The sequence below is a fragment of the Cervus elaphus genome, chromosome 11, assembly GCF_910594005.1.
Source record: "Cervus elaphus chromosome 11, mCerEla1.1, whole genome shotgun sequence".
In the NCBI taxonomy this organism is placed as follows: domain Eukaryota; kingdom Metazoa; phylum Chordata; class Mammalia; order Artiodactyla; family Cervidae; genus Cervus; species Cervus elaphus.
The window spans coordinates 11,901,471-11,928,024 of record NC_057825.1 but is presented as its reverse complement, the minus strand read 5'-3'; the positions used below and the strand labels follow the sequence as shown (position 1 = coordinate 11,928,024).

General features: G+C 37.1%; 1 protein-coding gene across 8 annotated transcripts in view; it reads right to left on the bottom strand.

The window, feature by feature from the left end:
- Window positions 1-26,554, bottom strand: part of DENND1A (DENN domain containing 1A) — a 523,231-nt gene that overhangs the window by 333,716 nt on the left and 162,961 nt on the right. For all 8 annotated transcript variants that reach the window (XM_043916893.1, XM_043916896.1, XM_043916894.1 and 5 more), the window contains 2 exons: window positions 19,926-19,975; window positions 8,548-8,667 (listed from right to left, as the gene is read on the bottom strand). In XM_043916893.1, coding sequence (XP_043772828.1) covers window positions 8,548-8,667; window positions 19,926-19,975 — 170 coding nt within the window. The remainder of the gene's footprint in view (window positions 1-8,547; window positions 8,668-19,925; window positions 19,976-26,554) is intronic.

Here is a 26,554-nt window from a genome sequence, read left to right as displayed (position 1 = left end):
AATGTCAAGTTTTTCTTTAGAGCCCAACATTTTTTCTTTTTTTTTTTTTTTGCTGCATTTTGGGCTCATTAATACACATAAAGAGCTAGTTAAAATACCAGACTGAATAAATGAACAATGGGACAATTAACCCCAAATACAAAGCTCCACCTACTTTACTTCAAAGACATCTGAAATATAATAGATTAGAAACCATAAATAATGCCTCTCAGAATTAATTTTATAATACATATTGCTTTGTATTTTAGATAAGGGATTTAAAATCTCCATAGAGGTACTCTCACACTTCTGAATTGAGTTAGAGACAATTGACCTTAGCTTTGCTGAAGGTTACTGGTAGTTTCACTTCCCATGAAACAAAAATAAAAACCTATTCAATTTCTACTGCATATTGTAGTACAGAACTTAATTTTATCTACAATGTTTAAAAAGTCCCTAAATTTCTACACGAAGTTTTAAGGTATGTATACTTTCTTTCCATTCAGAATATAACATATTCAGAAGCAATTGCTGTGCATCTTTAAAAGTAGTCCCTTTATGCTACATTATTTTTTGCAATTTATAATATAACTCACACTAGTAGAAAGGATTACTTTGAAGATATAAACGTCAAAGTGAAACACAGAAAGGAAAAGTAAACTAAATACATCATTTGTCACTTGATTTAACTAAGACTTTTGATACTATTTCTATACTTTTAAGTTCATTGTTTTCAGAAGTTAGTAACTATTCTTCATTGTCAAGAAATGGGTAATAGCTCACATGTTAAGATAGAAAAAAGTTGAGTTTAAAAAAAAAGTAATTAGCTGAATGACAAATTCACTAGAACAAATGCATTTTTAAAAGAACATAAGTCTTAGCAAGAAAAAAAAATTTTTTTATAACTAAGAGCTTGTTGTCTTGTAAATCAATTTCACACAAATTACACAGTCAGAAAGATCCTCAGGAAAGAATATTTAATGATATATAAAGACACTTACTTACAATATAATAAATGAAAACGCTGGATAGAAAACTATACCTACGAAAAAAAAAAAAAAAAGAAAACTATACCTACAGCATGATCCCAATTCAAGGAAAGAAACACATCTAGTCATTATTGGAATCATAAGATGATAGACTGCTTTTCTTACTTTTCTTAAGTTTTCTAAATTCCTCTAGTGAGGAAGAATATCTTCACAATCTCAAAAACTTTTACAACTTAAAAATAAGTGACTCCTAACTGATTGTAAGAATTGTGGGCTCTTCAAAGTGCAGATGGCATAATGATTTTTCTCCTTGAAATGATGTAAAGAGGTACACTATCTCAGTCTTCCAGGGCCTTTCCATGACGTACAAATGTTAGACTTCCTACTGCTTCTAAAACTGATCACTGGAAGGGCCAGAAAACCTAAATTCAGACTCTTCTTTGTATTCACAAATCTATCTTGCTCTTAAAATAAGAGTGTAGCTTAGATCCAAAGGGCAATTTTAGGTGTGAAGCATACTGAGTTATTTTCCTTTCTACCTCCTGCCCAGTGAAAAGCAAAGATAAAGCTCAAATAAATACATTCTGCTTGTTGTTGCTATTGTAGAAAAGTGGTTTGCTTGCAGGGAGGTCCAGTAAAAATTGCTGACACTCAAACTCAATCAAAAAGCACCAGTGGCCTCTCCTATAGAATTTTTCCCATCTTCCAAAAAGGGTCCCGCATATGGAATTCTTAGGATTCTCTTTCTCTCAGAAGGCAGGCTCAGTTTTACTGGTTTTCCGTTCAAACATACTTTACATCAGATTTAAACAAAACTGTATCATTTTCTTTACTGTATAATCATATGGCTGGATTGCTCACACAGAATGCAACACTGGCCCTAAGGAAATATGACTTTTTGATGCTTGAGGCTACTGAGTCTTGAAAAACCTTAGTCCTAGGTGGTCTTGTGCTTATTCTCCCAAGTGGAAAAATCATTGTCATATCTTGGACAAGACTCTGGATAGGGGGGTCAGAAAACTGTTATCATCCAGCTAAAGAACTTGGGACAAAAAAATCTTTCCTCTGCAGGTCTCATTTTCATCATATATAAAATGAGGATGGGCTGTAGTACATTTTTATTAAGAGGTCTTTAAATTCACTTCTGAAATCATTCTGCAAAGGTGAACAACTCATCATGGTTCCTTTATCTAAATATACATTAAGAGCATTAAGAAAAGGTAGCGTTCTGCCTTCAAAACATAGAGTGAGATCATACCATGTCTACTGCAATGCCCAACTCATTCAATCTCAAAATGAAAATTTTCTTTTAGCCAAAATCTTGGATTTTCAAATACCCACAACCCTGAGCCAGGCTGGCTGCCTTTGTAAAAGACCAGGAGGGGTGAAAAAAAAAAAACTTGTTCCTACGGTGGATGGCCCTGAGGCTGGCTGCCGGTGCAGAAGACACACCTGTCTTTCCAACTGTCCAGCTTCCCAGCCCTCAAATAGTAGGCTGCTAGGAGAGCAAGAGCAGTTTTATTTATTTCCCTTTCTCCTCTTTAAAGGTGATTTTGTTAAAACTGTACAGCTTGTTACCATTGTCGAATTGTGACTCCCTAGAGGATTATATATTTCTAAGCATGAAGGCATCTGTGTGGCAATAAAACATGCAACATGCCCCAACCACTTCATTTTTTTTAATTAAGAAAAAAAAAGTTACAGCCTCCCACAAAGTGATGTTCTGATGAGCACACCTCCCATGCAAGCCTTTCAAAATACTCTCAGAAAAGGCCCTGGGCCTAGTAAACCAGAGCCTCCACAGGCCCCATCCCATGGGTTCAGTTTCTGACAGAAGCCATGTGCCAGGATCCACAATGAGTGGAATGATAATCTGCCACAGCAATCAGGCCTTCTCCCAGCTGACCATCCAGAAAACAACATTGTACCCATCATACTTTTAAGGGAAGGAATTAAAAAAAATCAAACAGCCCCAGAGAGATGGAAACACTCGAAAAGCAGAGGAAAACCTTCTGTTAAACAGTATGAAAGATCCAGATTTCCCAAATGGCCTGCTGTCTCCCCGAGGGGACCCGGCTCCGCGGCCCGAACTGCCCTCAAACACCAGGCTTTACATTTTTGTACAGCAGGGTACCCTCAGGCAAGACAACCATAAATAGCTTAAAACAAGGATAGGAGATTCCGTCTGTTTCTGGGGTATTTCAGCAGCACCTGCTTTCAAGGTAAAATCTGGGAGCTGTCCCCACAACCTTCCTTCTCAACTCCCTTCCCCATCCCCCACACACTTACTTTAAACTGAAGCAGCTAAAACACAATCCAAAAGGGTTTCTGCCATTGCGCCTGCCTAAGGAGAGCCCTTTGATTTTTCTCCTAAACTGTATGTGTTGTTTACAAAACACAGGAGCAGTTAGAGAAGCCAAAGTTCTCAAAACCAGACTCTATTACTTCTGGCTTCTTTTTCTCCGTGAAAACCAAGCTTTTCTGTTTATAGCAGAAATGAGTACAATACAGATGAAAAAAGGATACAATAGTTGTTCCTGCCATTAAGTCAGAAAATGTTCCAGAAGGAAGATGGTCCTCACTTAACACAAAGTTTAAACATAAGCCCACGGGCCAATCTGCATGGAAGGAAGGATAATAACTCCCCAACAAGAGCCAAGGAACACATCCTATCAAGTTATAATTAAAAAAAAAAAAAAACACTAAAGTTGAGTCTTGAAAATTCCAATCTAAATCAGATGTTATTCCCAAAGTGATGGGCAACATTCCTCTAACAATAACCAGAAAACCCCAAGTTTGTGTAGACAGCAACTTCATTTACAAACATCAGTATTGCTAACACCTGCCCCAGACCATCAGATGACACACCATTTTCTATGGGATAAATTCAAAATCTTGAGCATGGCCCACAAAGACTTTCACAGTCTTGTCCCAAGACTTTTACAGCATCCTCTCTTGCTATCAATCTTTCATCAGAATTCTCATCATTCTCTCACCTTGCTGTACCTTTCATTTCTCTGGACCTTTGTGCACCAGTTCTCACTGCCCAGAGAGCTTTTCTCCCATTCTCCTCCAAGCAAGCCTCCACTGATTCTCTAAGGTCCAATTTAACTGGAACCCATCAGCAACACTTTCTCTGATTCTCCAAGTCAGACATGAGCTCTGCCTAATCTGTGACCTCAAAGAACCTTATGGATACATATTTTTTTTAAAAAAGCATCTATCACAATATATTTTAATAACTTATTTACATAGTCCCTTCCCAAAGATGAAGTGGCCCCCAAGACACTAAGGGTAGTAGAAGTGAAATGGGAGATGGGTATCAAAATCAGAGGTGGCCTGGAACAGTGCACCTAGAAGCAAATTCAATTTCATATTTGGTAAAGGGCAAAAAGTACATATTGTTTACAGTTTGAAATACCAAGTTCAGAAGATTCAGCTTACCAAACTCTTGGGTGAAAAGGACATCTGAAAGGTTCTCATATGGGGAGCTGAGGCTATATCTGTGTGTCTATTTTAGGAACTTGAGGTAAATAAAGGCCAAAGATCACATGTTATGCATTGCTCATTCCTGAAATATGCTAGATACTAAGATACTTCCTATTGAATAAAAACTTCAAATGTTAGGCTAAAAAAATTTTAGATGCCATATTGATGAAACAAGTTATTTCTTCCCAAAATGTATAAGAGGCTCTGAACAACTCTATTTGGGTGTAAAGATTGCTATTCAAGTTTTCTCAAGAGCTGAAATAAGATCCCTATACATTAAGTAGAAAATTGTAGACGCAAATATTTTTAAAGTGCCTTTATAAAGAATAAATTAATATTGTATGGCTCATCTTCCATAATCTACTGCTCCCCACTCCAAGCAACACAGTTATGACTTTGAACTCCTACATTTCTTCTAATCATCCAAAACCAAAAGCTGCTTATAAACAGCATATTTCATTACATTTCAGCCTTGTTGGGGCATGTGTTTTGGGGCAAAAGAAGACACACAAAAAAAAGTGATCTGGGTCACTTTGTCTTTGTCTTACAATATTAAGATTTCAGAGGTAAATATTTACTATATATTAAACTCAGATGGTGCTATCTGAGAATGCTAAAATACTTTCTTAGATTCTTGGGTTTATAAAGAAGAACAACTAACTTACTCATAACTCATGTTCTCCTAGCTGGTGCTTTTAACCTGGGGCTTCCCAGGTGGCACTAGTGGTTAAGAGCCCACCTGCCAATGCAGCAGACATAAGAGGCGTGGGTTCGATTCCTGGGTTGGGAAGATCCCCTGGAGGAGGACATGGCAATCCACTCCTGTATTCTTGCCTAAAAACTCCCATGGACAGAGGAGCCTGGCAGGCTACAGTCCGTTAAGACTGCAAAGAGTCAGATATGACTGAAGCAACTGAACACACACACACACCATCTAGCCAACTAGCTAAATAATATAATGGTGACTCTCAAAGAAAAGGAAAATGTTTTAATATAAAGAGATAGTCAATTGTGAGAGGAAATAATGCATTCAACTTTATATACCATGGTACTTTTGTTAATAAGATTTTTTAGTTTAGTACAACTACATCTCTGTCAAGGTTAGCTGGTAACAAGAGTTCAAACAAACTTTGAAAAAAAAATTTTTAAATAAACTCAGGGATTCAATCCTTCATAAAACAATTATTACTAACTGTCTACTATGTACAGACACATTCTTCAATACACTTTGGATGTATCTGTGAACAAAACAGGTTAAGAATTCCCAGGCTTCATGAAGCTTATATTCTAGTGGGGAGGAACAGACAATGCCCATAACAATGAATCTAATAAGTTATATTGAATAAAGGATGTCTAAGAACCTTTCATTGTAAAAGTGTCTAAATTTTGTAAAATACTAATGACCTAGTTCTTTATGGACACAATGCGTGTCCACTGTGTCACTGAATCCACAGTGTAAGAATAAAAGGTGCACCTCTTAGGACTAAAATGAATTGTCTGGTAATATGAACCATGCTTCTGCCAATAACTGGATTGCATATTTTCTCTTTGAATTAGTATCCAATGAAGCCTGTCCTCCCACTCAGAGCCCTCAGGATCCTGCTTTTCCAACCAAATGGAATGGATCTCCCTGTCTCTGAAAGTCATGCACACCTCTGTCAACACTATACTAAGTCATGGGGATGCAGATGCTGCTTAAGACACAACCTTTACCAGTAAAGAGTTAACTGTTCACTATGAGAAAGACAAGGAAGATCAAGGCTTATGCGTATATAGCTTAACAGTGCAAAGCATGCTGGGTGCATCCAGAAGATGGGATGATTACCTCTGCCTGGAAAAGGTGACTCTGAGAAACGCTCAAGCTGAGCCTGGAAGGATGGGTAAAAATGCATGAAGGCAGAAAGGTCTGGTCGTTCATGTGGGCCAGGAAGCAAATGAACTTGAGAGAGAGAAAAAGTGATCCTAAGAAGTGAAATCCTAGAACAGTGGGGGCTATGCCTGCACAAATGCCATCACTAGGAACTATATCCCTCACGGGAAGAAATGGAAAAGCAAAAGTAAAGGTGGCAGCTGAGCAGACTTAAGAGTACTGGGCACACTGAGAACATGACTGGACTTTAAAACACAAATTAACTGAAGGAAAAGCATCTGAAGAAAAGCAAGAAGACCAAACAGCAAAAGAAGATGATGCTAATAATGTAACCCAGACCCAAGTCCCACTGATGTTCTCTTGGAAGACCTCTCCACCGGACATGTCACCATGTTATCCAGGGTTAACAGCAAGTTCTTCCACTCACATGCTAGTCTCAACCCAGCAATGTTTCCAAATCAAGCACAGGTAAAGTGCCATTTTGTGTGCCCTGTACATAAGCAAAAGCTGAATAAGATAAACAGAGCCTTCTGGCCTCATGTTAAATACCCATGAAATGCATGTCCCAGAATCCACAGAAGACTATTTTTAACTACAGCCACTATGCTCTGGGGCACTAGATTAGCAACAGTAAGAAGACACTATTTCACGGTATCATTCTATGTGTTATATATAGCATATTGCAGCAAGATCATCCATCTCCCCAGCTCATCTTGGGAACTCTTTAAGGACAAGGACTAGTTAATAGTAAGGACAAGGACTAGTTAATAGTAAGCACTCAATTAAGGACTGACAAACAAATGAATGAATTAACCCACCAAATTTTCCCCCATAATTCCTAGATAGTACAACAGATAGAAAACACTAACAGATAGAAAACACTGCTATTTTTCATTCTAAATGATAACAGCAAAAGGCTATTCAACTAGTTTGTTAAATAAAAAAGTAAAGAATAATTTATATCAGAGTCTAATACTCAGGGCAGGTAGTCCTTGGGCCTGGGCTAGAGGTGTGCTTGTGAACAGGAGTCTTGCAAAGCAGCTGGGTTTGTACCTCCATCTTAAGGTCTTTCCAGCAGTTGTCCTCTAGTGCTCAAATTAGAGATACCATGCCTGATGAAGGAGCCAGTGGACTTCACTGATTAAAAACAATAATAAGATTTGTGTAGAGAAATGCAGAAGTAGCATTCCTGACTGACAGTTATCGAGCTAAGACATTGAAAGTTAGCCCTCACCACTCCTATGGTGTGAGGGTGTGTGTTTGTCTGGGGGGCAAGGGGGTCTGCTCTTAGTGAGGAAGAAAAGAAAATGCAGAGACTAGTACACCAGAGAACTACCCCTTCTGGAATTCATAGTGGGTCTGGCCTCTTATTCCTAGGCTCAAGCCCAAGACGGGGACCCGGGTTTTGTCAGGGGCGCCTCCCTGCTGTCCTGCCCTGTGCTGCTACACATGAGCAGAGACAGGAGGCAGGCCCCTCTGACACCTACTTAACCGAGGCAGATGCGGAGGAGAGTGTGTGGGATGCCTTTACCTCCCCCTCAGGAGGCGCCCAGCAGGAGCCCACAGAGCCAGCAGCTCTGAAATCAGATTTCCACACATCCTCCAACCCCAGAATATGCCTTACCCCTCTGGCAGGAGGAAACAGAGCATTAAGTAAGTGTGCTTCTGGTATGTGAAGGGAGTTTTGGAAGACCTAAAGAAGCCTTCTCATAGGATTCTGCACTTTTTTTCAAAACCTCTACAGAGGGAGCCAAGTTGGGAAACAGTTACTCACTCATTGACCCGAAAGGGGCATGGGTGTTACTTTGAGAAGGACACAATCAGTGTCTGCAAGACGTCCTGAACTGCAGACACATACTTTATTAATAATCTTACATACACAAAATGTCCAAGGGAAAGCCTAACAGGCTAATTTCTGACAGCTCCAGATAACAGAAGGAGGAACTGAAGCCATGCTGATTCTCCAGCTTCTGCACACTCCACAGACGCAATGATCCCTTTTTCCACCCAAGGGATGTGATACAAATAAATAAATACAATTATCTGTAGAACTTAAAGTGCAAGGACAACATTGTAAAGTTCTTCTCCCCAAGTGCAGTGACTTATGGGAAGCAGATAGGAAAATAAAAAGAACAGCTGGAAAATTTAATTACAGAAGAGCAACCCAAAAGCTGACACTGTTTCACAGAACTAGCCAATAACCAAAGCCATTTTCCTTACCTTAAGAAACAGAAGCAACTCTTCGCTCCTGAAGATAAGCGGCAGAACCCGAATCTCTGTTTGCTGTCAATGTCAGTGAGCACGAATGTGAAGTTCTGGCCAACTTGGCTGACTGTGAGGCTGCGGCAAAGAGAACAAAGAGGAAAATGAATGTGCAGTAAGTTTCCTGATAAAGTATCTAATCACAACAAGTCATTGAACCTGTAACATTTCCTTTCTCAGTGGAATTCTTTATAAATGAACTTAACATTTACACACTTCAAGGGAAAAAACTGAGTATTTTTTTAGAAAAGAAAAAGACAGCAAGCAGTGACCACCTCATCATAGCTACCAACCTCCTACTTACTGCACTCAGGCAGGTGTCCCTGTTGAGCACGGCATCCCGTTTTGAAGGGTGCATCTATTAACCTCATTTTACAGATGGAGAAATAGCCTAGAGTGCCACTGCGTAAGATGTCAGCTGGTAAACTGCAAAAAGCTGAATTTTAAACTTAGGACTATCTGACACCAAAGTCATCCCTGCCAGTTTGCTGGTAATGATGCTCACCTGATTATTCCTCTAGTTCAGAAAATAACAGGGACTGCAACAGCAGAATTTAAATGCCAGCCATAAAGTTAGACACTTGATATTATACTATCTTATTTACTCTCACAACAACCCTGGAACTTCAAGGATGTTCCCATTTTACAGAAAAGTAAACTATAGAACTTAATAAGTAAATAACTGAATCAAGTTCACAGAGCCACTAAGGGGAGGAGCAAGAATTCAAAAGAGGGCAGGGTTAGCTATTACTTTCCTAAACTCCTGTACCTTTCATAATTTCCAAATTTATGAGGACTATATTTTATATTTTACAGGACAGAAATAGCAAATGTCTTATCAATGCAAGATATTTTCTAAGAAATGGAAACAAGGTTTTAAAGAAAAACATTAAAGATAAAAACTAAAAATTCCTGCATCAACACAAAAATCAGCAGACCACACAAAAAACTGAAAACATTTCAAAAAATTAAGCAGCATATTACAAGTCAGATTAATCTAGAAACTCTTTTAAAGTTACAAAATGTTTAAAACTCCACTTTTTAAAATCAGTTTGCCAGTTAGCCTTTGGATTCCTCTTTAAAAAGTCAAATCTTATACTTCCCTGGTGGCATAGTAGATAGGAATCTGCCTGCCAGTGCAGGGACACAGGTTCAATCCTTGATCTGGGAAGATTCCACATGCCATGGAGCAACTGAGTCCATGATCTACAGTTACTAGGCCTGAGCTCCACAAAGAGCAAAACCACCCCAATGAGAAGCCTACGCCCCACAGTGGCCATAAGTAGAGCCCCCACTGGCCATAAGTAGAGAAAGCCCACACAAAGCAACGGAGACCCAGCACAGCCAAATACAAATAAATAAAATTTTTAAATAGTTAAATATTACAAATTCTAGTATACAAATTTATGCAAACAAAATATTTTATAATTTGACACTGACTTATTCAAAGGAACTCATTAACTCGTATTTTATATATATATTTTACAAAATATACTCAAATTGATAAAATATTCAACTTAATGCTCTCACCTATAATTTGCTATAAATTGTCAGTAGAAATGAAAAATTGTGGTTCACCAGGACTTTTCCAAAGGCAGACTGATCAAGTTTTTGACAGAAAATGAATTAAGTCTTCAAATATGGATAGCATTCTTTTCTAAAACCCCCTTATACAAGCCACATAAGAAAATTAAAGTATTTTAATTTTAAAAGACTATCAAAGTATTCCAGGACAAAAGGTCAATGGACTCTACCTGGTCATATTTAAGGAAATAATTCCTGTCCTCAAAAAGTGGTTAGAGAGTACAAGAAGAAAGCAAAGAGAGTTCCAATTCTTTTTTAACTAGGAAGGTGAACAAAAACAAGGTAGGAATTTAGAAGCAACATGGTAATAAAACAGGTGTAAGTAAGTAATGCTATCCCTCCACCTTATATAAGCCAGAAGAAGGAACACATTGCTATAAAAGTTATAGAGCTGTCACGGGGATACCAAAACGCTACCTTCTTATGGCTGTTATGCTTTATCTATAAAGCTTGGATACAGTGTTACTATGGCGACTTAATACTATGTTTTAAAGGGGGATTATATGATTAATTTTAACAAGGTTGAGAACTGAAGATGTGTGAGAAACAGAATTCTAGCTCACATAATTAAAGTGATTGGGGAAAAACAGTGGGCCTCATCAGGGGAGGGGGAAACCCTGTATTATTAAACTACTTAAAGCAACAGGTCAGGATGATTCTAAGTTACAAATAAGATCATGCTTTTATGAAGTATTATTATGTATTCATATAAAAGATGACCGTTCATTATTTTAACTAAGGTTTGATTTCACTTCTAGAATTTTTAAAAAGAAGAATCCTAGAAGGAAAGGGTACTGATACAACTAGACGAAAAGAAAATACCCAGGATTTCTAGGAAGAGGACACAGAAGGAACACGACTTGGTTTGTGATCTGAGTATCCTTAATTTCTCTATTATCTGTTCACTACCTTTAAAAAGGCTGAAAACTCTTTTCAGCTACATTGTAGGCTCAAAGAAAGGTTCATTACTCATTTGCTTGGTTCAAATCCCAACTCAACCACTTGCTAACTGAGCCTTAATTTAGCAAGTTACTTAACCTCCTAAGTAGCTCAGTTTCTTCTCCTGGAAACTATCACCCAACTCAGAGCATATATGGGGAATAAGTGAGTGTTTGATATAAAGGTTAGACCACAGTAAGAACAATTAATAGAAGAGACACAAGTTGCTACCTCCAGTGAAAACTAAATTTCATGATGAAATCATTCACTTGCTTAGAATCTTCTTGACTCAGCTTTGTAATATTTGAAAGTGGAGATAGGAAGGCTGCCTTTCTTTCCTATTGCATCTTATCAGCAAGGGGGAGTCTTCTGGGTGACCAAGAAAGTTGCTCATTCTTGCATTAAAGTGAAAAAGATTCTTTTGGGGGTGCCACAACTTAGAAGGGGGGCACTTACTATTCTCAGTTGATTCACTTTTTAAATTCCCGGCAGGATAAAGTACAAGTCATTAAGAGCCCCAGATCATTAAATCCTAAAATATTTTTTCCTTGGACAGTCAAATTAACATTCAAATTGAGTTCAGATTAACTCAAAGGATTCTTAATCTTCAAGGAATTTATCATTCCCTCTCTACTTGCTGAGGTAGTCTGTAACAGTGTTCACTATTCCTCCATAAAAATGACTGTGGGGAAAGGATTGGCTTCTTAAAGACTGCAGTTTTTGTGATTACCTCCAGGATCAGAACCCATATACTTTTTAAATAAAAATAAGATTTCATGATGATTAGAGGCAGTGGGACCTTTAGAAACCAACTCATCCAATACTCTTGTTTCATAGATAGGGAAATGGAGGCTCAGGATGTTTTATTGTGGTGGTGATGGTGGTTTTGGTTTGCTTTTTTTCTTTTTATTTTCAAAATAACCAAGAGACGAAATAAAAACCCATGCACAATTCTGGTTGAAAATCCTTTCCATTCTGCCACACTGCATCAAATACAAGGAAAACTCTCCCAAGAAGTTACTACTTAGTTTAAGGAACTCAGGTCTGTGAGGAATTCAGATAGTTGTCTCATCAAACAGACTAACTATACTTCCCACTAAGCAAGAGAAACCAAATTTGACTACTTCCAGAATTAAGCCCAAGAGACCAGGGCCAGTATCACCCTTAGCTGTGCTTTCCATGTCTAGGTGAATACAGAAAATAGAAGAGAAAACAATAACCATCTAAACCACAGACTTTAAATTTCATGCTGCCTCTTAAATGCCTATCAACCATTCAAGACCCCTCCTGCAGCATTTTGCCTAATCTTCAAATTATTTATAGGTTCAATGTATGAATGGTATGAAGCATGTGGATGGATAGTTTGATTCCAATCTTCCAGTGAGAAATCAGATTTCCTATAGCAGCCTCACTTTTAAGTTTGAGGTGAGATGGTGGCATGGCATCACTGACTCAATGAACATAAGTCTGAACAAACTCCAGGAGATAGTGAAGGACAGGGAAGCCTGGCGTGCTACAGTTCATGGGGTCACAAAGAATCAGCCACAACTTAGTGACTGAACAACAACAACACTTTTAAGTTTAGCTACGTATCTTACAAACCAAGCAACTACACTGTGCACTGTAACAAGTACTGAACATACGACATCCATCCTGGAGCCTCCTGTCTCGATGGAGAAGCATAAACAAACACAAAGCATACAGCTTGTGATAGTGTTATATGAAGCCAAAGAAAGAACAAAGAAGAAAATGGAAGAAAAGGAAAAAGCCCTACTGAGATAATATAGTCAGAGATAGCTTCTCAAAAATGATGACAATACTGACCTAAAGGATGGGATGGAGTCCCTTCACTCCAGAAGCAGGGGACTCGGTATTTCAGGCAGAGAAAGAGTTTCACAGAGAAGCTGTTTCTTTGGTTAGAAACAGCTGGGCATGCTCACCGTATAAAAAGGACTTCAGTACATCAAAGGCACAGGGGAGCAGGAGAAAGTGATTTAAGAAGGTGCTAGATAAAGCAAGCACCAGATCACACAGAGCAATCCATAGATCATGGTAAAGAATTAAGATTGACTGTTTGATTGATTAGTAAGCGCAATGGAAAGGTACTGAATGATTTTAATCAGGAGAATAACAGTCTGGTCTACAGTTCTATAATTTTTATCTGACTCTTAGATGGAAAAGTTTGGAAGAAGGCAGAAGCAGAAAAAGAGAAGTCAGGAGGCTAGAGCAAGCCCAGGTGAGACTAGATGGAGGCTTAACTCCTGTAGGGAGAGTGAGAATGGATCCGGCGGATAGATCCAGCTTAGAGTCCGCAGGTGAACTGAGGTAGAGAGAAAAGGCAGTATACTACCATTTAATGGTAGGAAAGACTAACATGCTTGGGAAGAGCTCCGAGAGTTTTATTTGTGATATTAAGTCTAAGAAACCTGTAAGCAGAAATGTCGAGTACATAGCTGAAGACACTACATAGGAAATCTAGGGAAAGGTTTGGGGTAGAGCTATTAATTAGAAAGTCATCTACACAAAGATGGTATTTCACACCACGGTAAAGGATAAGATCACTTAGAAACAAAGAGAAACACAAGAGAAACCAGGACTAAGTCAGAGAAACACCAATTTAAAGGATGTGCTGTGCTGTGCTTAGTCGTTCAGTCATGTCTGACTCTTTGCAGCCCCATGGACTATGGCCCGCCAGGCTCCTCTGTCCATGGGGATTCTCCAGGCAAGAATACTGGAGTGGGTTGCCATTTCCTACTTCAGGGGATCTCAACCCAGGGATGGAACCCAGGTCTCCTGAATTGCAGGCAGATTCTTTGCCATCTGAGCCAGCAGGGAAGCCCATTTAAAGGATGAGTAGAGATCAACAAGGGAAAAAAGAACCACCAGGCAGAACAAGCAGGAGGGAGTGGTCGATTATATTCAAAAGTATCAAGATAAGAGAAAAGACACCTACCGAATTGAGCAACATGGAGGCTTCAGACAGTCTTGATAAGAAAAGCTCTAGCTGAATGACAGAGCAGAAGACAAGCTTAAGAAGGCTGAACAATAAATTAAATAGTCCAAAAAGAGGAGAAATAGGCAGTAACTGAATGGGCATGAAGAATCAAAGATGGCTATTATTTTTAGGATGAAGGAATACCAGAATGTGTTTTTAAGCTGTTAGGAATAATTCCATACAGGATACAGGCAGAGGCTTATGATGCAGGAGAAAGAAGATGAAACAGTAAGGTCTGGACTTTGGATTAGAATCCCGGATATACCACTCGCTACTGATGTGATGAGCATAGGCAAGTTATTGCACCTCTCTGAGCCTCATCTCTAAAATAGGAAAGATATTTACTTCACAAAGTGGTTTTAAAGATTAGAAATAATGTATACAAAGTAACTGGCATCTAATAAGTACACAGTGGAAGTAATTATTATTATTATGAATTTATAACTTTTGAGAGATGGAACTGAAACATTTTGCAAACCTATTTATTACAGCTCCCCAGCAAGTACTTATTGGGCCATCTACCGCCAAAGCATCCATTGCAGCTGCTTCTCCTTCCCCTCAGTGTATATGAAACATCAGGCAGGAATCAAGTTTTATCAAACTACCACATCTCCCAACCTTTAGTCATGTGAACCTCAAAGCTTCCTTCCATAAACACACCTTTCATCTGCCTAAGACTCGGGTTTTTTACATTAGCTGCACAAAGATCCAAGTGGCAAAAATGGCATTGACCCAAAATGCCCGGGGACTAAGAGTAGGTAACATACTGCCAAATATCTGCTCGAGAAACTCACTCTAAGAACAGAGATCCCGCCACTCCCTCATCTATATGAGCCTGGCAAAGTAAAAATGAATCATAATTAGAGAAGCAAAAAAGTATCAACACAGAACAAGTATCAAAACAGAACAAGTATCAAAACTAGTCCAAAATTCCCTCATTTCATCCATAAAGAAACTAAGGTGCTCATGGGAGAAGTCACTCGCCTAACAGTACAGAGCAAGTCAATGGCAGGATGAAAACTATAACTGAGGTCTCCTAGTTGCTACCCCTGATGCCCTGTCCACTAAAGCCCAATTGCTTCATGGTTCTCGAATGCTATACAAAATGGTCACGGGCATAGATTAACCAATAGTTCAAGCTAAACCAAGGGACTAAACCAAGGATGGAAAACAAGGGATGAAGGTGGCCAAATGGATTCAGTTTTGAAAAGCACAGCAGGATGAATGTACAGAAGTGGAAGCAAGAAGAGAGGTCTGGGCAGACACATACTAATGTACAAATCAAGTGCCTCAGTTTCATCTTCTTTCAATTATCTGAACAAAAATGGGTTTAATTGTCTTCAGTTATCTGAATTTTCTACTTTTTCACAATAAATATATATTGCTTTTGAAATAAATGTTAAGAATGCTTGGTTAATTTGTGGTGTGATGGATCTAATGGTGGCAGTATGATATAGAACAAGGATGATGGAAATGGAAGTCATACAAATGTGGGTTTCAAAAACAGCTCTACCACTTACCAATGGTGGGACCTTGGGCACATTAATGAACCTATCTGAGCCTCTGTTTTCTCATATGTGGCTTTATGACCATGGCAATGTTGCCTTTAGTTGTAAGGCAACATTTAGATGTGTAAGCCTTTAGTGAAGGCAAAGAACACAACACAATTCATGGCACATAATAGATACATTAAGAAAGGGGTAAATAGCATTAGAACCACATTTGCACCTGTGATTACATCCTAAATCATTAAATGCTGCCTCTGCCCTTGAAAAGACTGTCATTTCACTTCATGCTCATGTCACTTGTGTGTACTAATATAACTAATAAGACAACTGAATGGTAGCTGGTTTTGTGGGTTCTGAAAGAAGACAAGCACAAACATGGAGAAGAATAGCTTTTCCATCATCCGATGAGTCTCCTGAGTGCTTTGACCAACTGAAGCAGGTTGCCAGCTATCAAGAGCAAGTAAGCAGCACCGCAATACGAAGTGGTATTCAAACCTCTAAGAGACTGCTTTCATAAATAATAATAAAAAATTTTTGAGAGTGATACAAGGATCTCAGCACTGTCACTTCACTGTTCCTTTCCATCAAGAGCTTCAAGTATAGCGTAGGGTAGACATAACTTTGGCTTGGGAATAAGATTACTGCTTTTTATTCCCCCAGCTCTATAATTACATAGTTGTAATATAAGCAAGGCATTTCACCTCTACAGATCTTACTTTCCCTTCTGTAAAACAGGATGCTTGAGTCAGATGAATTTCAGCTTTAAAGTCCTGTGGTCTCATTCCCACACATTTTCAAGACCCCCTTGTTGTGAGAGTCCAAGCTCTCCGGACACACACGGTATCCTCTCAGTAGGAGGCTCCACCTGCTCGGGTCAAATGATCTCTAGATCTCTAGGCTCATTCACAGTTTCTTCTCTACTTTGCTCTTCAGTGTTAGGATCTCCCATTTACCCCCTTCTTGCTGACCTTGCAGTCTCAATACAAGCCTCACTCTCTATACAATGTTTTCTTTGACCATCTCTGTCTTGCCCAATCTCACCCAACGTAATGCTACACATTCTGAACCTTCCTTGGTTCTTTTTTAAAAAGCGATACCACCACCATCTATCACCAAGAGTTGCTGTGAAGAATAAATGAGGTATTACTGTAAAAATGTCCAGAACATTGACTAGAATCATTTAAGAACTGAAATACTAATTCCCTTCTTTCCCTCCCTCTGCTTGGTGACTGGTCTTCCCACAAAGTGGTCTACTAAAAAAATGTACTCATTTTGGGAGGTGGACATCTAAACTGTGTTAACAGCCTAAGCAATCTTTGGGTAAGTCACAATTTCTCTACAATTCAGATTTCTTCCAGTGAAGAAAACAGCACTTGTTCTCATCTTTTATGATAGGAGGATAAAATGAGATAATACATGAGAAAACACTTTCTTTTGAAGAGCTACCAGCATTATTATTTTTCATAACTCCTAGCTTCAGAGAGAAAAATCTTAAAACAACAGATGAGACAGCAAGATGTCAATGTTAACGGATGATTTGATGATGACTGTGAAAATCCCACTCTTGATATATACCAGAAATATCAGAAAGTTGTATTACTGTTCCTTGAGGTAGAAAAGTACAGATACTGAAAAGATTAGGAAGATCTCTTTTTTGAAAATAATCACCTGGAGCATTATTTATCTCCCATGCCAACATATTTTCTAAGTCAAACAATATCATAAATACATCTGGGGTTTCATGGGTCTTGGAATCTGGACATATTCATTTGACTGTGCTAAATGCAGCTAATAAAAAACAGTGACATTAAAACTTTTGTTTTTTGTAAATAAACTTAATTGACTCAGTCAGTAAAGAGTCTGCCTGCAATGCAGGAGACCTGGGTTTCACTCCTGGGTCGGCAAGATCCCCTGGAGAAGGAAGTGGCAACCCACTCCAATATTCTTGCCTGGGAAATCCCATGGACAGAGGAGTCTGGTGTGCTACAGTCCATGGAGTCACAAGAGTTGGACATGACTTAGCAACTAAACCTACCTACCTAAACTTAATTATTATCATCTCTGCACTGAAGTATGCCACAGGTAGAAGTGGGGCAACAGAAAAGAAAAAATACAGCCCCCCAAATAATGTGATTTATTTGTATCAATGAAAGTTATCAATGCCTACAGGGTAGGTAAAACAATACAATCTAAGAAAGAACCATTGCACACCATAAAGATTAAAATATACCCAGAAAGAGACATTTCAGTCCCAAATCTTTTTGTGAAAAAAAAAAAATATGAGGAACACAATTAGAGGAGGTTAATTTGGAGAAAAGCATTTTAGAAGAAAGATGTTTTTCTAACAAAATAAAGACATCAGACATTACTAGTGACAAAACAAATTTTAGGACTATGATTTTAGTCCTAAAGGACTAAAACCTAAGGACTTTGCTTTCCTTTCATTTTAGAATATAATTACTCAGACAGGTAGGTAAGTAAAGATGGGTGTGTGACATCAGAGAGAGAGGGAAGGGGTGTGTGTGTGTGTGTCTTTGGAGGGATTTAATCTCATTGCACGTTTCTTCTAATATTAGTTTATAAAGTCAATTAAGGAATACCTATCCAAAATAGATCACCATTCTAACAAGGAGTCATATAAAAATATATTCTTATTTTTCTTTGTTAAACACCTTGCCACATTTTTAAAACATTTCAGCTTTATTAATCTGTATAAATATGTCCTTGCCATAATTTGTAATACATTTTATAAGTGACTGGAGGAGATTTCATGCATCGCTAATTCATACATACAAATGTGAAGTTTGCATTAAACCTCTCTAAACAAAACCCTACTTCCTTGCTTTTTTTAGAAGCAATAGGATAAAGAAGAGACAAGAGGACTGTCATTACAAAGACTGACCCTCTTAAAATTAAGGCTATTCTGTTCTTAGCATCAACCTGCTACTAAAACAGCCCTGGTACCAGGATTTTAAAAGGCCTGAGTCTGGAAAGACTACAGTGGTTGACTGGCTTAAAAAATAACATGTTAGAACCAGAGAAAACAGTGATTCTAAGTGGTTGGCAACATTCCAGAGCTGCTTTTTAGTGCTCTTTTTAGACTCCTTTGGCTACCAATTCCCATCTCACACCATTCATAGGTTTATGCCAAATAAACCAGGACACTGCTACTACAAAGTGTAGAAAAGATCCAAGCAGAATACTACCCATATGCACTTAAAATCACTAAATTCTTTCAGGCCTGCCTTGTCTGGGTATACTAAAATACACAACAGAACCTTCCTGAAGATGGGCACATTGTATAACTTTCTTGGAACAGATTATGGCACTTATTATTTATAATGATATTTTCTAAAACCTCTATCACTAAAAGTAGAATTTTTAATACATAACTATACAGTTTCATAGTTCAATTTTCCATGAAGAGAACATTACAAATAGGCAGCAATCAAGTGAAAAAACAAATGACTGCAAAAATAATGCTTAAACTATAAAGAAAAATATATAGACATTTCTTGAAAATAAGATGATTGTTTTGTCATTTTATTAACACTGTTAATAAATGATAGTTTTATTAGTTAAAAAAACATCTAAGATTGTTTTAAAAGTAAGCCATTTATAAATAAGCTACTGGCTTATTTAAAAACAAAAACAAAAGTAGTCCTTAAGACTATTTTAATTATCTTCAAGTTATCATGTTTGTACTGCTTCAAGAGACAGTGAATCATAATGCAAATACTAAGGAAATATTCAGATGACTTATTTTTTAGTTTAGTGATCTATTGAAAATGCTTATTTCCCCAGAGATACTATTCTTAGCCAGCTACACAAAATTCAAGACACTATTTGGCAACATGCCTTTTAAATAGCTGAATACCTTTGAACAAGTTGGGCCTATGTTGATTTAAAGTTGAAGTCTAACAAATTTAAAACAAAGTCAATATAATACTCATAAGGCAATATTACTTGGTTAAGTAAAATATATTCATATTTCAATAAAAATTAAATAGAACTGGATTAAATACTAACCATTCTTAATCATGCTTTGAGTCTGATAACCAAAATTTTAAAATTAATGTCATGCAAACTACATCACACAAACTAACCAGTGCAAAGCTCTAGGCTTTAAACTTTTTGATAGTGTCAATAAAATCCCCAGGAAAGGAGAATACTGTAACTCTCCTTGGAACATAGGTGTTTTAAATCATGGTTAAACAGACAGAATGTTAAGAATGGTATGGTTTTTATTTTCCATAGCAAGTTTATTGACACTTTTTTTTTTCTAGTAAAGTTTGAAAATCTGATACTACCTGTCCACATAGAAGGGGAAACAAAACTTGGTCAGAGTCTGTAGAACTTCCTGTGGAGAGAAAGAGAGATAATTTATACATCTAATGGGACCAATAAATCTAACATTAACCACGGCACACAATCTAGCAACTTTACCCTAAAGAAAGAGGAGACAGATGAAGAAATATGGGCTTTATCAATTACATGGGAGGAGTACCAGGCAGTCAATCATGAGAAATAATAAACATGATCAAACTTCATTAAAAATGAAAAATTAATCAAGAATCACACATGGGCAAGCAGCAGGAGTCGTGCAGGAAAGCTCTGAAGGGAGGGAGGCGGGTGGGTTGCTGAGTGTTAACACCCCTCCAGGGACCATCTCCAGCCTGACCATATGGATCAGAGTGAATAACACTGAGCCACATGGGTTTGGCCTGGCAGGGCCGCTGTTGCTGGCACCATTTTTGCCTGTTACCTAGGAACAGAGGGGGCCAGGATTAGACAACGCTTCTCAACATCAATAGGCCAAATCACAAGCAAAATAGAGAACCAACTTGAAGATAATTGTCCCCAAACATTATCAACTACATTTTTTTAGAGTTTAAAACTTTATTTACTTACATTATTTACTTTATTACTTTATTTACATTATTACTTTGTTTATTTACATTATAAAGAAGTTACCATTTCTGGCATGAATTTATTTTGTAATCAACTATAATAATTTTAAGGGTGCAGTATTTTTAGTCTTTATCATTAAATATCATTATCAAAATTGTACATACTTACCTGCTTGCAATTTATAAAAACCCAAAGCAAACTACCAGTTTAAATTTCTTTTTACAAATATGTAGGTATATAGCACCAAACATTAGTCAGGGGAAGTATGCAAAAGGGTACAAGAAAAAACAGACATTTTAAAGAGGTATTCATAAAAGAGAAACTTCTAACATTAAGAATACTATATAAGACACAATATAAAGTGGTATATGACTTTTCCAAATAGATACATTGCACATATAGAGAATATATACACTGCAACACAGAAACTCAAGTAATTATTATTTCCTTTGTAGAATTTTCTCTAACGACTTAATTTTAACTGTTGACTTGGACAGACCACAGTTGGTGCTTATCATAAGTTCATAGACCAATGTTATAAATTTTAAAAAAGTATTCCTTTCATGCATTTGATTTGCTTTTTAACAATTTAAAATCCCAACTTCAAGACAAAATGAAGAACACATTTTTCAGTCATTGAGAAGCTGGTTCAAATTAAAACAAACCTGCCCATTGCAAATCCTAATCCAAGTGATAAATTAAAGATCAGTTTACAAATGTAGCACTTTTCTAACCAATAATAATGAATTATCAATGCTAACTGAATTGATGCTTCTCGCTTCATTTATTTTTAAAACCAGTTCTATCATTCAAGAAATAAACCACATCAATCTAATAACCCACTCAATGAAGCAGAAAGCACATTGACTTCCTCTGCCAGAGCATGTTCTGCCTACATAATTCAATTGAGCATATCCTATTTTTTAATATCATTTTGGACTGGATGTATATCACAGCACTGTTAAGGCATGTCATGAAACAGAAAAGGAAAAGAAAAGTGAAAAATGGTGAGTAAGAATACTTCAGCATATCCTGGGGGCATTACTAATACATTAGTTAATTTCATAACACAGCATAGTCAAAGACTATATATATATATATATATGTGTGTATGTATGTGTGTATGTGTATATATTGTTTTAAAATTCATGTTAAAATAAGTTGCAATAGGTAACAGGGAAACAGAAAAACAATGACAATTTCTCAATGCATAATGTTATTATCAGGCCAATACTGGCAAAGAGATCATACAAAATATTCATTTTAATGTCTGCAGTTTTAATTATAAAATATATTATAACCGCCCCCCCACAAACAAGGCTCTTAGGATTTACACGCAAAATGAAATTCCTTACAAATTCCTTTCACATCAAGTTTCAAACACCACAAAGCATTGCTTGACTCCAGTTTATGTACCAAGCATTCTTTAAAACTCAGTCCTCTTGTGCTCACTCATTGCCAACATCAGCTACAAAGACATTTTATCCTTTACCCTTCAAAAGTTACAGGTGCAGAAATACTCCTCTACTCTATGCTGGAGTTGAGCTGCCAAAAGGCCTCAAGATTTTTTGAAAGAAAGGACCCCCATGGCTACAGCAGAGTCAGAGAAATCTAATATGACCAACTTATTACTTACTACAATATAGAAACTACTTACCACTTTCTAATGTCAAGAGTAATAACCAACCATGAACTTGCCTGTCAGATAATAATAGAAGAAATATCAAAATACCCAATGTAGGCCGAGTATAACCCACCTCCCAAGAGTTTTCCTTTTTACTCAAGAAAGCAGTAGTAAGTCTAATTAAGCAATGGGATGGGGGAGGGGAGAAGGGAAGGAAATAAAGGCAAATGTAGGCACATGTTTGTGTATTACAATATGTTTCTTCATGTTTGTGATATTACAAGAGCTTGATATTCCAATTTAAGTCAAACAACACGGTAGTGTGCTGTCAGAGAAGAAAACAAAAATGAGCATTACTCTATGTTAGGCATATTCACACATTATCTCAATCAGAACTGAAAAATTAACTTCTCAGTTTGGGAAGGGAAGGACAGGAAGAAGGGGAAAACAAGTAATGTTTTCTATAAACAAAAACTGATGAAATAAACCAATTTTCTTAATACTGATTTCTCCCCTATACATAAACATTTAACTACCTGATCCTCTCATTCCAAAGAAAAACACAATTAGTTTGATATGAAAAGTACCACTCTCCAAGAAAGGGGACTTTAAAAACCCTGGTTTAAACATATTTTGAGCATTATGCTTATAGGACAGTATCCCCCAGTCTTTCAATATTAACTTCACTGGGAAAACAGTCACTAGCCAGTTAGCAACCCCTTTTTCTCTCTAGAACCTGTGTCTCTGGCTAGAGAACTTTCTTTGTGGAAGGCAATTTTCTTGTTTCCTCCTCTCTGTCTCTGTCTGTCTCTCTCGCCTACCCAAGCTCTTTCAGACAACTAGCCTCAGTACAACCTCAACTGCCACATAAATCGGTCTTCGAGATGCAGTACAGCTGATGAAATGTAAATGACCTCATTGCTAAGGCAGGGGGTGGGGAAGATTGTGCCAGCTCTCCAGATCAATTCCCAAGTTTATATCTTCACAAATCTTTTTATGTACAGTTTGATTTTTTAACATTTTAATGAGCAAAAAGTGCATCTATAGTAGCCAGTCACCACAGTTAAAGTGCAGGGCATGAACTAGATCCCAGGAGGGAACCAGTCCACCATGTCACCACTGGCTTTAGGACATTCGCCACCTGGTTCCATGTCCCCAGGTTCCAACTCTTTTCATAATCAAAACACTGCTGACATTATAAACCCCAGACGGGTTTTCTAAAATCCCTCCCAATCAATATATCCAACACATAACTTATTGGAGACAACACTGAGCTCATTGATTAAGGTGAGTTCAGTAGCAAAGTTTTCAAAATAAATGAGACAAGAATACAGCATTCAACCCCTTTGTGTCACCAGACAATTTATGAAATAGGCAATTTCCAAAAGGGCTTTTCTGCCCAACACAATATGCAATACTTCATGTTGGAAGAAGTAAGAGCAGAGGGGGCAGGGAGAAAGCGTGGAGTGCGGGTAGTTGCGCTAACCTTTCAGTTATATGTATATTAAGCAGCAGATCACACAGTACAGGAGAAAAGCAACATCTACAAAGCTCTGCCCACAAGGAGATAAACCAAATCTCAGAATGTGAACCAAAATACGAAATCAACAACCCTAATTCTGGATGTACTTGTAAATGAAAATCAGAAATGAACTCAAGATTTATTTCAGTCTTCTTTGGATTCACTTCACCCAGTTTGAATTCTCATAAAGTCAGAGGGCCCAATAAGGGAACTTATTCCGATATGGACAAAGTCAATAATGTTCTGCTGAAACTGAGATATTCCCTTAAAAATCTGGTAAAATTTTACATTATAATACTATCTATAATAGAATTCTATCTGGAGGCAAAAAAGTTCGAAGACTAAATTTAATTTAGTTAACAAGGATTATTAATAATGAGAAGGCTAAACCAATTCCCCCTGGATTTGGGGTGTGGAGTGAGAGGGTATATGAGATCCTGCAACACCCATCAGTTCAGATGTCAAATACTTTGTTTTCATTACTTCACTGAAACCCATAAGCAAAAATTAGTTGTATTTAGTAGATTAAAACAACTGACAGTCAAACACAGACATACACACTCCACAAATAAATGCCACCTGAAAGACAAAAATGCATGCTGATTATAATGTCCAGTGGGGTTACAAAATGTTGGGAAATGAGGCACATTCTCAATAGCTCAAAAGGAAAAAGAAAATGTATGCAGTAAAACATTTAAATAGAGCAAAGAGATGGTGTGAATAAATGAATGTATTTTAAAATATGTAAAGCTATAATCAGCCTCTTTGTAGACTGCTGGTATAGTGGTCCATAATTTACCTTTGTCCAAAGAAAGGGTGAAGGAGGAAGAAGCAGGGAGACAGTAAGAGAGCATTTTCTGGGTTTTTCACATCTAATTTATTTGTTCATTTCAAAATGTAGATGTAGATCAGTGGAGCCCAAATACTGTTTCACTGTTTCCAAATACTTTACTTCCAAAATACTCTGTTTCTATGCTTAATTTTTCTTTTTTAATAGCATGAGGGAAATGCTGACCCTCTAAGTCCTGCAATTGAGATCAGTGCAACTGACTTGAAAGAAAAGTCTTTGACTGATGATCTTAAAACTCAAGTTGAAAGTTAAAAACAGAACATACACAAAATCCAAACATATAAAAAAGCTAACAAAATTTCTACTTTAAGCCATTTCAAGTTAAAACCAGGGACTCCAAGTGAAAGCTAACAGAGGTTTTAATGCTTGTGATTAAGAAGAGTAAAATAGAATGGTAAGGTCTTAGATGCTTAATTAACACTAAGTTTAATGAGGTTGATCAGAAATTTCCTAAATATGAAAACAGGAAATACAATTTTTCTTCTTCACCAGAAATGTCAAATTAAACCCAAGATCCATACTATAGTTACAACCAAATTTTTGTATTTTTTTTTCAGTGAGAAAAAGCTTTGAATAAGGGATTTTACAGAAAGGCCTTTCAACACCCAAACATAAAAGCCGGGTCAAATTTCTAACAACGCTGCTCAAATGCTACATACAGAGTCTGCTTCTTTTCTTTGGTTATTGCAATACTTACTCCCAGTTCACTTTTTATAAACTTTAGTTAATTTTGAGCCATACATATGTTATCACTATGCTAACTTGTATAATATCTAATATGCATAGTTAATATTGTAATTAAAAATTAAATTATAATAATATATAGAAATTCACCATTTTCTATATCATGTATCATATACACTTTATATCTAAATTATCAAGGACATTAAGTACATCAGTGGAATGCTTACAACAGAAGAGCCACTTCTAGAACTAATTCTAAATCTAAATCTTTGTGACCTTTGAAGTCCAAAGTAAAAATACTGAATCTTATGAAAAAATTTTAAACTCTACACAATCACTTTATCCTTTTGTATTCTTCCCTTTTTTAAAATATTACTTAAAACAAAGTTGTCCCCAAATTACAATATTATGCAACATCCTATATTCTCAGATTTCATTTTATTAACTTTAAACCTTACAGCAAAAGGTTTGAAAATGAGAGAGCCATATTTATAACGTCAATGTTAAACACTAATAATCTTTTTTACACTGTTTCAAATATTCCAAAACAAATGATTTGGTTAGAATCTCCACAGTTAGCATTCAGAGGTATCAGGAATACAATTCCTTACACTTAACAGTGTTACTCTACAATATTTTGCTTTGTTCATTTCCCTAAATCTTTCAGATCCTATTTTCTGAACATTTATGTTATCAATTTATCTAAAAGAAAGGTTGGGGGAAAATGCAGGGGCAAGGTCGGGGGGAACATTGGTGGGGGACACATAAATCAGAACGTACCAAAGGATGAAAGTCCCAACAGTGAAAGTGCAAATATCATTTTACTGAAGCAACTTGCCCTCAGGATGATACTACTCAAAAAAAAAAAAAAAAAAAAAACCACTAATAGAAATACCATTTTGTAAGCATATTAAAAACTGTCAGATTTTAAATATTTTAAATGTTCACAAAAATGTGCACAGATGGGCAACTTTTCTATTCACATTAGTCTAGGAAAAAAATCTTTCATTATCAAGCTCAAAGTCCTTGAATTTTTTAAACTTAATTGTGCCTCTGTTTCTTAGAATTCACACCCCAAGGCCAAAGCTTTCCTGCCACCAGCCCTTCAAATCTGACTTGGACATTACACGGGAGGAGGCTCCAAGCCTCCCTGAGGTCTCACTCCTTTTACAACACGAGAAAAAGCAGTCGATAATGGGCCCATGCTGAATTCACTGCTCTCCACGTCTCCTCTTGGGACACAAGCCTAGCAGATGTGATAAAAACTGTGTCAGAGAAGTGGCTCTAGTTTGTGCCTTAATGACAACTTAAACCTCTAAACCAATACAACCAAAGGACTAACAGAACT